The sequence below is a fragment of the Poecilia mexicana genome, unplaced genomic scaffold (genome assembly GCF_051168715.1).
Source record: "Poecilia mexicana isolate PSO_F unplaced genomic scaffold, ASM5116871v1 scaffold_14, whole genome shotgun sequence".
Classification (NCBI taxonomy): Eukaryota; Metazoa; Chordata; class Actinopteri; order Cyprinodontiformes; family Poeciliidae; genus Poecilia; species Poecilia mexicana.
Window position 1 is genome coordinate 16,966,630 of NW_028263383.1, and position 14,699 is coordinate 16,981,328.

At 39.6% G+C, this 14,699-nt stretch overlaps 2 protein-coding genes across 3 annotated transcripts in view; one reads left to right on the forward strand and one right to left on the reverse strand.

Annotated features, from left to right (window-relative positions):
- spns2 (SPNS lysolipid transporter 2, sphingosine-1-phosphate) overlaps nt 1–14,699 on the forward strand; it is an 81,570-nt gene that overhangs the window by 17,979 nt on the left and 48,892 nt on the right. For both annotated transcript variants that reach the window (XM_088012289.1, XM_088012291.1), the window contains exon 2: nt 4,191–4,256. In XM_088012289.1, coding sequence (XP_087868415.1) covers nt 4,191–4,256 — 66 coding nt within the window. The remainder of the gene's footprint in view (nt 1–4,190; nt 4,257–14,699) is intronic.
- On the reverse strand, nt 7,012–11,978 carry LOC148155501 (uncharacterized). Its single transcript, XM_088012292.1, has 6 exons — nt 11,859–11,978; nt 10,156–10,230; nt 8,599–8,805; nt 7,973–8,511; nt 7,560–7,728; nt 7,012–7,413 (listed from the first exon to the last, which is right to left on the reverse strand). Exons 4-6 carry the CDS (start codon nt 8,298–8,300, stop codon nt 7,284–7,286), a joined length of 627 nt encoding a protein of 208 aa, XP_087868418.1. The 5' UTR covers nt 8,301–8,511; nt 8,599–8,805; nt 10,156–10,230; nt 11,859–11,978; the 3' UTR covers nt 7,012–7,283.

Here is a 14,699-nt window from a genome sequence, read left to right on the forward strand (position 1 = left end):
TTTCACACTTTGTCATGTTACAGTCAGAGACTTCAAGGCATTTTAGGAAGCTGGTGCATTTACGTCTTAATGAGTAAAGGTTTTTGTTTTTATTTTTATTTTTTTCTGGTATAGGGCACCAACATTGGCTCCAGGCCAGGGGCCCTCATTTTTTTTAAAATCCGGCCCTAATGGTGGCATATTAGAAGAAAGCCTTTATAAATAAGAAGTCAGAAGACGGGTATGGGACATGGATGAGATGTTGAAGAAGATCCCTGGCGTTTGTGATGGACAGCCAATTCATCGCTCTAATGACATAATTTCATTGACAAGACATGGTGGTGGCAGCATCATGCAGTGGGAATTTCTTTTTTCTTTTTTCCAACAGATACAGTGATGCCGGTTATGTTCAGGTTATATAAATATATTTAGATCAAATTATTGAATGGCCCAGTCAAAGTCCAGAGGATCAGTGGAAAGAGTCACAGACTGATGTTCACGGATCCAACAGTTTGCATAATCTGACTGAGTTTGAGCTACTTTTTTTATTTAACCTTTATTTCACCAGGATACAAAATCTAATTTGTCTTCGGTCCAGCAAATTGCAGTAAAGGTGCCGCTAACAGAGTTTCCACTAAAGGGTGCTGAATGCAAATCCACACCACACTTTTCAGATTTTTGAGTGGAAGACAATTAGAAAACCTTTCACTTCACAATTATGTGGAACTTTGTCCTGTTTTGCCAAATAAAATCTAAAATCACACAGAGGTTGCTGTATGCAACGTGACAAAATGGAACAAAATCTAGGGATAAATGAGATACGAGATGGTTGGTTAACGAAGCTGCTACACTGGAAATATCTCTCTTTTTGCTTTTTTCTTCATCGCTTCCTGAGATTTTCTACTGTCGAATGTTGCACATCAAACTGAGTTCTAGTAAACTCAGTTTGAATATTTAAAGAAAAAAACTGCCTTCCTTTCTCTTGACCTTTATCTCCTTCAGCTCACATACAGCATCGTCATGGCAACTGCAGCGGTGCTGCTGGGCTTCAACAAAGGTTGAAGCAGCGAATAAAGATCAAGATCCGCTGAAAGGCTGTAAGGGCGGATCGGGGCAGAAACGGATCGTCAGGAGAACCGGCTGAATGCGAAGCGGTGGAAACGCTGCAGACCTGCAGCATTGAGATGCTGCATGCAGTCTCTGCTGCTTCCCCGTAATCCCCCACAGATTAACTCACTTCACTGCACGGCTCGTTGCACTTGAAACTCATGCAACCCACTGGACGACTTTATCTGTCTTCCATCTCTGTTTTTATCGGGGGATTTTTTATCAATTGCTCAACAGTTAACTCTCACGGTTTTTGTCCTTCTCATGTAACCGTCGCCGCTCTTTTGGGGTTGAGGTGGTTTAGTGGTTGTAGCCGCTCTGCTCAGTTTCAGTCAACAATTCCAGATCTGCACTCGGTGTCTTGCCGCCTGCTGTGTTGACTCTGTGCTGTTTTTTTTCTTCTTTTTTTTTGAGTAATTGCCTGGTAATTGTGCTGTAAGAACTAGCCGGGTGTGGCTCAGACGAACCCACACCGTGTCCAGGAGGGACGCTCCACCATCTGGTGTAGGAATCCTCATCACAGCAGATGTACGAGAGTGTGCCTGTGTGTGTGTGTAGCAGTAGTAGGGCGGGGAGGTGGGCTAACAGTCAAGGCTAATTACTGTACAGCTGCAGTTTTACACGTTTGCTGCTGTTTGACAGGGTGGACAGAGTCCCTGTTGCAGCTACTGCGTCTGCAGGGAGAGTGTCGGTGAAGCCATGCAGACATTTGTCAGTAAAATACTGTGTAGCTGGTATCTTTTAATTCATTTTTACCCCGGCTTTAATGTGTTTATTGTTTCATCAAGGCATTCTTTTGCAGTCGCATCATGATATCAGGAATCATGAGCGAAGTACTTGGTCACACATGTTGGGGATTGCCCCCACGTTTGCCAAAAAACATGTTTTATTTGTTGCTTATAATGGCTCGACTGTTCTTGTGGGTTTTGCAGCACAAGAACGGTGCTGGAAAACCCACGTGCGTTTCATTAGAACGTTGTCGAAAGTTTGTGTACTCCAGTAAGTAGATTCACTAAGATTCACTATATTATATTCACTATATTCACTACATTAGATCCTTGACTCCACTTGAATTCATATTCATTCGTCTTTAGAACCGTGCCGTTTTTCCTAAAAACTTGCTAGCTCTTCAGGAAGCATTAAAAGTCACATTTAACTCCTTCTTGTCATTACGCCTGGCCTTTTCAGCAGACGCCACACCTCAGAAACAGCGAAGTTACCGTCAGATTCTTTGCGTTAGCAGCGAGCGACGTGTTCCACTGAAACCCGAAACGATGAGCAAACTTAAGGCGAGCTATCGCGAAAGACAAACAGCGGAAAGATTTTCTTACTGTAAACCTGAAATGTGCTTCCTGCACCGTAGGAATGTGAAGCCGGTGGTCTGACTCAGATCACTGGTATGTGCACCTGCAACCTGCTTTCCACCGCCTCCCTCCGTTGCCAGGGATGCCGTGCAGGTTGTAGTCGGCTGACTTTCTGTTCCTGTTGATAAAGTGGACTCTTTCTCGCTCTTTGCCCCCCTCCTGAGATAACGAAGGACAGAAAGTCTTTCCAGAGATCCAGGTGGACTGCAGCTACCGGGGTTTGCTTGGTGATGGTGTGCACAGGAGAGAAGCTTTTCATTTCAGCGTGTTATTTATATGTTTTTTTTTTACCCATTTTCATGAGCCGTGTTGCAATCCCAAAGCCGTGGCACTGCCAGGCACATCACTCTTTGTTTGGACTGCTGGAATGTACAGCTTAGATAGTACTCGCTTACTTATTATCCTGATTAAAAAAAAAAATATATATATATATATATATATATATATATATATATATATATATATATATATAAAACTTTCAAGCTGGTGCTCTCAGGAGAAACAACATTTGCTGCTTCTTGTTTCCAGATTCCATAAAGGAATCTCCTCTAGCTCTGATCTTATCTCCTTCCTGATTGGGATCTTCAGAAGTTTATGACGTGTTAAAAAGAAACTTTATGAGATTCTTTTTTTTTTTCTCCCTTCACGCCTGTAATCAACACAAACAAGTCGTAATGCTGTGATGTGCAGATATTCGGCACTTTTCATCTGCATCCTGGCCCTGAGAGTTTGCCAAGCGCGGGATGCCGGTCGCTTCATTAAAACGTTGGTGCGGATTTTGAATCTTGGGTTACAGTAAAAGGACTGAAATGTCTTCAAAGGCACCGATGGTTTCTGTCATGCCAGTGTGATGTTTAATTACTTCTGCATGTTTGTGTGCCACCAGATCCACGAACCGCATGCAGTCTGTTTCACTGTCATCAAATGAAACTGAAAACATTTTAGAAAACTTGTCCTGCTCTCATGAGTTGTTTACATGAGTCAGAGAGGGTTTAATGATGTAGAAAGTGTGTGTGTGCGTGCGTGCGTGTGTGTGTTGGGAGACTTTATGGCAGAAAAAGTGGTTTGGCAGTTCAAAACGTTCAAATGTAACAGCTTGTATGTTTAGAGATTTTTACTGGATATGCACTAATTTTTCTATGATTTGTTTTGGTGAAATTCAACAGATCATTTAGTAGCAGTGGTATACCAAACGTCACTATTGGTCAGCAAGTCATTTCAATGTTGTAGATAAATAGCTCCTGCATCGCCTTATTTAATGCGGTAGTGTCATTTGTCATTTTGGTGACAAATGAGTGCACTCAGAAATCAATACTTGGTGGTAAAATCAGGAGGTTTTCAATGGGGTTCAGCGCAGTGGGCTCTTAATTTTTCCAGAGGTGTAGGTGAGGAGAGAAAAATGGGATTTCTTCTACTCTAAATAGGAGATTTTACACTTATTACTTCACGTAGATAAATGTTCTTAAGCACCGTGAAGCATAGACTTTACTGGTAGGTCTTTTTTTAAGCTAAGTGCTGTTTGGAAGCCTGCAGCACAAAAGAAAAAAATCCATTCCTCTTCATGGATTATAGCTGGATGACAGCCTCTTGGTAAAGTTCTTAGCTGTCAAGAGTCACAAAACACTTCCATAAAGCCAGACAGGATTGTGCTGCTAGTCTGATCAACTTCAGTGGTTGTGATTAAGTGTCTCATTACGCCTCGAAACCACACTTATGTTTTCTTCTTGTTCCCGTGTGCAGGCGTTCTGCTCGACATCCAGCGGCACTATGAGGTATCCGACAGTGGAGCCGGCTTGTTGCAAACAGGTAATTCTCCTTCAATCCCTTAATTACACATGAGAAGAAAAAAAAGAAGCAGCTCCACTCCTGAACGCATATCTGTGCGATTACTGTAATTACCGTAGTAGTGTCATTTTAAAAGAATGGGACAATGAACAACAAGTGGTTGAACTGCAAATCTTTGGCTTTGATCTCAGCCTATAAAAATTACATGTGTATTAACACAGATCCAGCAGCTACGTTTTCACTTTTTTTTTTTTTAAACGGAAACTCGGATAAATTTGTTGGACGTCAACTTTACAGACGTTTTAAAGAAAAATATTTTTTTACCAGAGATGCAACAATTAGAATTTGACATTTAAAATTCACTTTAAGGCCAATGATAAACGTAGGACAAAGATAAAAGAACGACCGAATGCCATGCTAGCGAATATGTATAATTTCTATACATATTCGCTAAAGAAGGTAGGACTCTAAGATTTCCTTAACATTTCCAAATTCATTTTTCATTCTTCGATCTGTGACAGAGGTTAAAAATTAAATGTGATGAATAAAATAGTCTTTTACACTCCGTCCAGCCATCTTGAATGAATGAACGGCAGACGTGTCTCAGATTTCCATAAAAACACATTTTCTTTGAAATAACGTTCTTCTTTTGTTTCTAAATACCCCACTGATGCTAAAAATGCTCCTTCGTTCCTGAATGAAAGTTGTTCATTCAGGAACAACTTCCACACTGAAGAGTGGTGTTGACATGTTAGCAAGGTGTGGTGCGTTCACTGTTCAGAAAAAAAGGTTGGATTGTTGAAGTTCCGACCGTTCAGTTTTAAGCGGGTCAGAGCCGTTGTCTAAATCTCCAAAATGCACAAAACGTTTCCGATTTCAAGACTCCTTACATGCACAAACATTTAAAGTTTTGACACACATGTCGGCCTCAGATGAACTCTAGAAATATGCGTTGGACTGAAAATGAAGCTGTTTGTGTTTTTTGCTCTTATACCACTGGATCCCATCGTGACTCAAGCGACAGACTTGCGGTGGAAGCATTTCCTCCCGGCAGCGTCAGTGCGGCAGAGAGGAAAACACAGCTCCAGTATGCGTGCTGCCAGAGTCTGACGACTCCGGTTTGGGGCATGGCTTCCTGTGCCATTCCGAACCCCGAAATAAATCCATCTTTTAGGGAGATACCGTCCAAAGCCCTCTTATTGGAGGACAGGACCTCGTCTTGTCTCTGCCTGTGCGCTCGGGCTCGTCCAAACGCCGGCCGCCTCTCCGCACACAAAGTGCCATTGAGGACAAGCGGGCAGGTTTAGGGTTGAGGCAGGGAAAGAATACGGTCCAGTGTTTCCCTCCACTTCACTCTGTGTTCCTGAACTCACTCTGGTTGAACGGCGGGTTAGGGACGAAAATATCCAGCTGGAAAAGTAAAGTGTTTTCACTGAATTAGGCACTTGTTAACCCTCTAAATCTCATTTACACCTACAGTAATCTGGTTTTACATGACCCTTTGTGTATTTTGTGCCTCCGACTCCTCATGTGAATTTGTGGTAATTGCCCTGAGTTGCAGAAAGTTTTCTGTCTGCTGTGTGCCTGCTGCAGCCTCTGCGTTTGTATGGGAGAAACCAGAAATGATGAAGGGTGTTTTGTTTTCATTGGCTTGTTATGTCTGCTGAGCACAGAACCACATTTGCAGAGACTCAAACACACTTGTGTTTGTTGACTTACAGAGACAGCTGATTTATCCCCTATACCTTTAAAGTCCATGAAAGGCCCTCATAAAGCCAGGGGCATAGAGTTTCGGTCGCACCGTGACTGGGCCCCGTCTGTTTTGCTCTGGACTCCACTTGGCCCCTGATATCCACACTGTAAAAAAAATTCTGTTGTTTTTACAAAAAAAATCTGGCAGCTGTGGTTGCCAGAATAATTCTGTAGAAAACACAGTGAACATGTAAACTGTTTTACTGACCAAACAGTAATTATAACAGTGTTAAATTGTGAAATAAACAGATTATCCCATAGTTTTGCACAAATTTTAACTGTGATTTGAAAAGGTTTATTTTTGTAATAAAACAGTTTTATCAAGTAATTTTAACCAACTTTTTCTGATGAATTATCATAATAATGCTGTTATTTTACACTTTTTTTCCAGTAAGATTTACTCAGTTTTTGTTTGTTGTACAAAAAAAACTTCATTTAGTCCTACTGATAAATTACCTTTAAATAACGGATTAGAACTGTTAAAATGTCAATTTAAAACATTTTATTAATACTTTCTGAAAAACTGAAATTTGCTTTAATTTTTTACTTTTTACTAATAATTATATCTTTAAATATCTATAAGCATGAAATTTCAACAAACATTTCTCACTTAAAGGAAACTTTAAAACACAAGGAAGCCCAATATAAATTGTATCTATGATAACCTTAAAAAAATAAACATACACTTGCATGCCTTTGAAATATTTATTTTCAATGAAGTTCTCATTTGTCTTTTCTGAACATCATGAAGCACATGCACCTGCTGAATACATATAAATTTCTTCAACGTTTTTAACTTTATCAGAAACAGTATGAGAGCCAACTTTCACCCCCTTTTTTTTGGACGGGGGGGCTTGAAGATTATAACATACAATACATTTCTATTTCCAGTATACATTTTAATAATAATGTTTGTTTGCTTCAAAAGTTTTCCTTTTTTAGAAGCAATTCTATTTTCAAATATCTATAAATAATCAAATTTCAACAAACATTTACCAGTTAAATGCAAATTTAAAACACAAGGAAGCCCAATATAAACTGTATCTATAATGATAATTCAATATATTTTTTTTAGAAACAAATAAACATTTTAATTGAAAAACATATTTTCAATGAAATTCTCATTTGCCCTTTCTGACATGGAACAAAATTCAGCCACTGAACAAATATAAATATGTCTTTTCAACTTTTTTAACTTCAGAAGACACTGTGTGAGATGCAACATACATTTAGAAATCTATTCAGCTCTGTTAAGATTAAACACTGTCTTGATAACTCACTGACTATAGTCCTTTCTCAAACATCACGCCACTCATGATCCGCAAGTTCCTGGATCAAGGTGAGGACACGGGGGTTCACACGCAGTCTGGGTTTACGGGTTTCTTCCACCTTACTGCCCTTGTCTGGGTTGATTGAGAAGAAACACCTTAAGATAAAGAGGACAAACAGAAAACTACATCAAAATGTGCTTCACAAAGACATAAACATTTTATTCAAGATATAAAAGTTGTCAAAAGTCAAATTTAACTGCCTACAATTAAAAAAACAAAACAAAAAAAAAAGAACTCATACCTCTGCAGAAACTCCAGTGTAGACGCCAGCCCCGATGGATAATGTATGTTAAAACAATAATAGCTCCCAAACATCATGCAGAGGGCAGAAATAAAACAGGAGATGTTGTTGTTTCCAATCTGTTGATCCACACTCAGCATGAATCGTTTGGCATGGAAGCAGGATTGACCTAAGGAGAAAGAACAAATACATTTAGACTCCTGATACAACAAAACAATGACATTTATATGAAAAATAACAAATTAAGTAAAAAGTACAAAAAATAATATTAGTATAGTAAAAGCATAAGAAAATAATTGGAAAAAAAAAAACTATTAAAGAAAATGCCAGATGGACAAAAGTGCAAAGAAAGGGGACAAGACAACAAAAAAGACAACAGGTCAAAGAAACTGGAAAAACAAAAATGAACTCACCACACACAATGATAGTGGGAGTCAAGGAGACATTCTCCATCTGTACTTCTTCAGCTAGGCATGTGTCCTCCACACAGAAGAACACTGCTTCTTCATTTTCATTGAAGTAGCAGAGAAGTAAGAGCATCATCTCTTTAACATCTTCAGAGTAACCGTCCAGTTCTCCCCTTAACATCTTCAACTTTGTCTGAGCCTGGAAAAACCTTTTGTTTTTGTTCACACAAACAGTGTTCATGTAGTTCAGCAGTCTTTTTCCCTTCATATCCATGTTCCTCATGAAGGTTTCCTTCAATCCAAGTCCAGTAAGTTCCTTGTAGTGTACAGCCATCCCAATGTCATGAAATAAAACAGGCCAGGCTTCCAAGACATCTTGAATGCTTTTCCCCTGGTTAATATCTTTGCGCTGAGTAGAAAGTTGCCCTCAGTAATTGTTTCATCTCCTCAGGATTGGCCTCCTTCTGCAGAGACATCATCTTGAGCTGATGGAGGAGTATCTCGTGATGCATTACTTGAGGACCTGCTGGTTTCAGGGGTCCTGCCTTCAAAAACACAAAACAAAAAATAAGTTATCAGAACTGAATATGAATATCAGTGTTTAATGGTTGATTTTCTAGAATTTTACTTACATCTGAATTTCCAAGCAGCAAGTGCCTTTCTGGCTTGAATTGGTCTTAATGCTGACAGCAAGTCTTTCTCAACAATGAACTGGAAGTCATCATACGTTTCTACTCCAATTGACTGTAAAGTCTCCTCGAGAATGTCTTTTGAAGCCTCTGCAAGATCGGGCAACACTTCATTGATAGCACTACGTAAAAATGTTTGCTCAGCCATTTCTGGAATAAAATCAGACAAAATAATGGTAAAAACACAAGATCACCGTAATATAACATGTATTCAACTATGTACAAATTAAAGAGAGTCATACTTAGTGTCAAACAAAATATCGTGCCTGATTCACACTTTTTATTCATGTACATCCTTAAATTTTTAGTCAAACTTCTCTCCCTGTTTTTTCCTTATTTTTGTTCTCATCAACATATCTGTTTTAAGTGGACTTTCCATCATGGTATATAAAGACATTTTTATTTTGAAAACACACTGTGTTTCAGAGGAACAACTTGTTGTCCATTTACCTGATAACAGGTCAAAGGGTAAAAGTCAACCAAGTCATTTATGTTAATACACAAAGTGCTTGAAGTCTGTTTTGTCACTGAATACAGATGGTAATCAGGATGATAGACAGCTGTTTGTACATCCATAACACAATACACATCAGTGTCATTTTGAATCAGAATTAAAACCAGCTCTCCAAACTCCATATACTCATCATTCTTTGAAACCAAGAAATGCCCCTTTTTATACACGGTTCCCTTATATTGTATCTCTGTGGAAATACTTGTGTCTTTTTCAGAAAATCCCAGGTCTTTTACTGCATGTTTTATTTCATCACTGTAGAGGCTTGAGTAAAAAACACAACTGTCCTTGACCAGCAGCAGCTGATTGCATCTAGGGCCAGCTGAGATGTAAGCCTGAAACATCTGGTGTCTTTCTGATAGTGTCAAGCATATGTTTTTAAAATTTTTTAAATGCCTTGCACATCTTTTAAAGTAGACATGTTTACTCTCAAAACGCATTGTCCACAACCTAATCAAAGGTCCAAATTTCAAAATTAGGGCTGGATAGTGCCGCAAGAAATGATGTTTTGGTTTAAGTGAAGTTTCAGGAAATAAAGATTTTCTTGATTCCAAATATTCTTGGATTATTATTTCAAGAAAGGCAACCTGTGGCAAAGAAATTTGTTGTGCACAAATCAAATCCACAATATCTTTGAGCTGGAGAGTTGTCTGCCAGACATCATCTTGTGGATTTTGTATCTTGTCACCAATAATTACTGGCAACAATCTCAGCAAGTTCCAGTTTTGAACAGCTTGACCTGAAAGCCTGATTGCCTCAGAGTTGACAGGGCATGGCTTTGTGAGAGCATCTGATCCTTTGTACTTGAATTGCTTGATTCTACGGTTGAACTGGGAATATGTAAACCATTTCTTTGTTTTAACGAAATATTTCAAGTATAGTGCAAGATCATAGGATACGACACCCTCAAATAAGTCATGGCCTAAGCAAGGTGGAAGACCAGGTTGGCAAACATGAAAAGACTTTAGTGAGTTGAAGTCAGAGTTTACCTTGACACCTTTGATGTCTTGAATGCTTCCAGTCTCTCGATGATGGACTGCCAAATTGTAAGCTTCAGGGGTTCGCTGTGGACCACAAGCATTTGGATCATTAAGAAAGTATTTTCTTGTGATTTCACAGTACCTACAAAAGTACTGAGAAGTACTAAAGTTTTCAGTAAACCCACCAATGCTGTGTGATCCTAAATTGTCACCAGCAATACAGAACAGTGCCCCTTTGACTGTTTCTTCACATGCAATAATGCCATGTTCCTCTAAATCTTTCAAATCCATGAGAAGTTCAGAGCAAACCTTTGCAGTTCCAAACTGTTTTAAATCGTTCTCGGAACACAATGAAACTAGAGACATGTGATCAGTGCTTGACCGCACATGAGCAGGTAAGTTAGCCACAGATAGATAAATAGCGACAACTTTGTGTTTCTTCTTTGCTGAACCAAGGGGGTTAACAATTTCAAAGGCATCTTGGTAGAGAATAAGCTTCAGGCACCCAGGATTTTCAATGAAGAACTGGTTGCACTTGAAGTTTTGGCCATCACTTATGTCACAGAAAACATCCGGGTGTGAGTCATTGGACTGTTCCAACACTGAATTCTTCCATAAATCTGATTCTAAAAGTGCACTTAGTGTCTGTTTAATGGGTATGTAGTAAGAAAATCTCTGGGTCATGTTTTCATCACTTCCTAAAGATATTTGCTTTGGTTTTTAACATTTTTTTGAAAGTCTGAGTTCTTGAATATGTTGTTCTCAGTGGCCCATGATGACAAACAGAAAATAAATCAGAATCTCTTACACAATCACAGATTTTAGCAACATCATCATCTGCAAGACACATGTCATCTTTTAAAAGCGACTTTAGTTTAGTCAAAGTGTAATCCATTCCCAGCTCATGCACATTTTGCATCTCTTCAACGATGTTCTGTATTGTGGAAGCTGGAAGAAGCAGCTGTCCTTGAAGTTTCAGGTAGAAAAGACACAAGTTTCTGAGATAATCCTTGTTGAAATTTGGAGATAATTTGTGACTTTCATTAGTCAGAGCATCGTTAAAGCTCTCAGAAGGCCCATCGTTTTCTAACAGACTAACAATCTTACTTGTAGTTTCCTTGTACAAAACATCAATGTTATCCACAAAAATACCTCTATGTTTACGGGACATATGAGCTGTGAATGATGATTTGACGCTGAAAACTTTTTTGCAGGCTTTTACTGGACATGCTACCGGCCGCCCCTCCATTATATGCTCCTTTAAATGAGCAACGACTTCTTTCACAGTTTGGCTTTGGTGCCTACACAATGAAATGGTGCATTTCAATTTAGCAGCAATGACTTTGGCTAATTCGGGTTGTGAAGCCACGTTGTGAACTCGGTAAAAATGAGTTTTAAACGCTGCATATGTACAAAATGTCCGCTTACATTCTGTGCCGAGGCATTTGAATACACAACTGGGCTCGTTTCTGTGCACTCTACAATGCAACACATAGCCCCTCAATGATTCTAGTGTTTTACAGCAAAATGTACATATAATCATGTTTAAACAATTTCAACCTACCCAACAAGTTACACGTGTTGCAGGTGTAGCAAAAAATGATTCTACTGCATATTGCTCCAAGAAGCAATATGACGCCTTAAAAACAAAATGTAATCTCCCCAGAAACACAAATTACCGTTACGTTTGAAGAAAACAAAGCTTAACTTACATTTGCTGAAAGCTGACGAGGTCCAAACAGCGCTCTTTTCTTTGTCAAGGTTTGAGCACAATTCAGCTTCTTCTGAGATGAGAACCGTTGTACGAACTTGTTCAAAACAGCTTTCAGGCGCCAGGTAAGCGAACCAATCAGAGAGCAGAACAGACCGGAAGTTGAGCACAAAGCGGTGTTCTCTGTCTTTCTCGCAGTAGCCGAACTTTGAGCTTATAATGGCAACGGTGAAGGTAAAAAATCCAGTGTTAGCAAAAATAATAAATAAAAATAAAATACATGTACCAATAAGCAAGTACATGACTTCCTTGTTGATTCAGATGTTTCCTCCACGTTAGACGTGAAATATGAAGAAATGATCCAATCAAAATTGACAGAGAATAAGTAAATGAATTAAAGAGGAAATGACAATCTAAAGAAGTGGGAAAATACAAGTGAATATAAATAGATAACTAGTGAACAAAATTGGAAGTAAACAATGTGGAATCATAATTACTTAATTCCACATTAATTTCCAAATCTATTAATTTATTCATTTATTTCATTCTCCATCCATCCGTCCATCTTCTACTTATCTGGAGTTGGGTCTCAGGGGCAACAGCTTAAACAGGGAAGCCCAAACTTACTTCTCCCTAGCAAAAAAATGGTAAGCTAGCTTCCAATTCATTTGGATTTAATCATCACAGAATGTAAATGTTAGTTTTACACTGCTGAAATGTTGTGAAGGATCCAACTTTTTTCATTAACAATACAAAATGTGTGTTTTCTACAACTAAATACAATATTATTTACAATTTTACATTTTAAAATTTACAATAATTTTCTGTTCTACGTTATACAACATCATACTGGTAAATGAACAAAATATAATTGTGTTTTTCTTTACAAAATTTTTCTGTCATGATTTCACAGATTTTTACTGTTGATTTTACGGACTTTTTTTACAGTGCAGGTGACCCTTTTCTCACACCAGAGTGAGGAATTGTGCTTGCCGGGGCCTCGAGCTGTGAGAGCCGGGTGGGTGCAGACCCATAACTTAGGTGTGAAGAAGAGGTTTGGAGGGTGACGTAATGCTGGTTCTGGAAACGACAGAGTCTCAGCTCGATGTGTGGACATGGATGTTTACATTTTGCACATCCGGCGTTCCCCACCCCCAGCTTCCTTCTCCAGTGGGAACAATCCCCGCCTCTGTGAGCACCTGGCTGCTTCTGCCTTTCCTCCATCCTCTCTGGCCCGGCAGCTCGGCTCCACCTGGGAACGCAAACTGCAGACGTAGGTGTTTTGCAGGCGGTGGGCGTTGTCTCTCCGCGGAGGTTGTTACTCATTCGCTGCTGCCAGGTCAAACTGACCACACACCGCAAGTCACAGACTAAGCTAACAGCTGAGTAAGAATCACTTAACGTGCTCAAGGAAAACGTTTTTTCTTTCTTCTTTTTTTTTACAATCTTCTTTGGGTTTTCTTCAGACTGAAATACAATTTCTTCATGTCAAGCTCAATGGCAAGTTGCTTCAGGAAATCCCATCTTGACCAAACAGCGGTGTTGCTTCCTTGTTCCTACATCACAACATATCCAGAAAAACCCAACTCTGAATAAACCTGCATGATTTATTGAGCTCATGACACTGAGATCTTGTATATCTGTAGCCAGGTTTTTATAAAAATGAATATTTCTGCCACATTGATTTAAAGAAATATACGGTACACACAGGATCGACTTCAGGAAAGCTTTGAATCTGCAGAAATATGCACAAATGAGCGTTGTTTTAAACACGCCAAACACCTAGGGGACAGCATAGCGCAGCACTAAAACCTATGTCCACCAATCAGGTTGCGTTAAAGCAACCATGACTTCCTGTTAGGAATTAAATATGGCGCCAAATAATGATGTGGATATGGTTATTTGTTGCAGATGGTAAGCCCATCAACTTTGATAAAGAAAAAAGAAAGTTTAGTCTCCTTAGCATGATGCTTCCACCACTTTGCTTCAAAGTGGTTGGTAAAGGGTTTCAAAATAAAGTATTAAGAAGCGTGCATTGTATTTTTAACACTTTATAATTACACACCACTTTGTGCTGGTCTATCATGTAAAATCCCCACAAAATACAGTGAAATCTGTGCTCCGGGGGTTGTAAAATTATTAATAATAATTTTAAAAAAATCTCAATAATCTCTCCCTAGCAGCACTGACCTGAATGTTTTTTTTTTTATTATTATTTTTTTTTAAATTATTGTTTTGCCATGTGTTGTGTTAACTCCGTGTTTACACACTCAGGAACAACACAAGGAAAATACCCTGCGGTGAGCCCAGCCTCTGCAGTGCAATTTGGCAACACAGATGCTTCCACAAGCAGCTTGCACAACAGAAACGGACGAGGCGTGTGCTCACCTCTACCGAGCACATATGTCCTTCCAGACCCAAAAAGGCAACGTCTCAGCTCTCAGGTGCCGAGAGGTCGATGTGCTCAAAGCTGTGCGTCAAGTCAGAGCGGAGGGGCGCTTCGTTGTGGCCCCGGCCAGCCGATCGGGCCCTTCAGAGCGCCAGACCTAAATCGGCTCTGCTGCTGAAATATGGTGTGTGTGTGTGTGTGTGTGTTGCGTGTGTGTGTGCGTGTGTGTGTGTGTGTGCATGTGTGTGTGGCCCTGGGGCAGAGGCTATCTGAAGTAACTGTGTCTCACACAGCTGTGGAGAGGACAGGCCCAAGGGGGCAGAGGGTATGGAAGGTTAATGGAGGAAAGGAGAGGGGGTTTCACCTGGATGGTGTTACCTTCCATGGAGGGGGGAGTTTGACTCCTTTTGTGAGGAACACGGAGAAATCTGAGAGAACATTTTTTTCCCCCTC

Excerpts from the sequence above, each read along its gene's own strand:
- LOC148155501 (XM_088012292.1), bottom strand. The coding sequence starts at position 8,300 with ATGGCTGTACACTACAAGGAACTTACTGGACTTGGATTGAAGGAAACC. Across the intron at positions 7,729-7,972 it reads TCCCACTATCATTGTGTGTG|GTCAATCCTGCTTCCATGCC; the intron begins GTGAGTTCATTT and ends CTTTCTCCTTAG. Across the intron at positions 7,414-7,559 it reads ACACTGGAGTTTCTGCAGAG|GTGTTTCTTCTCAATCAACC; the intron begins GTATGAGTTCTT and ends CTTTATCTTAAG.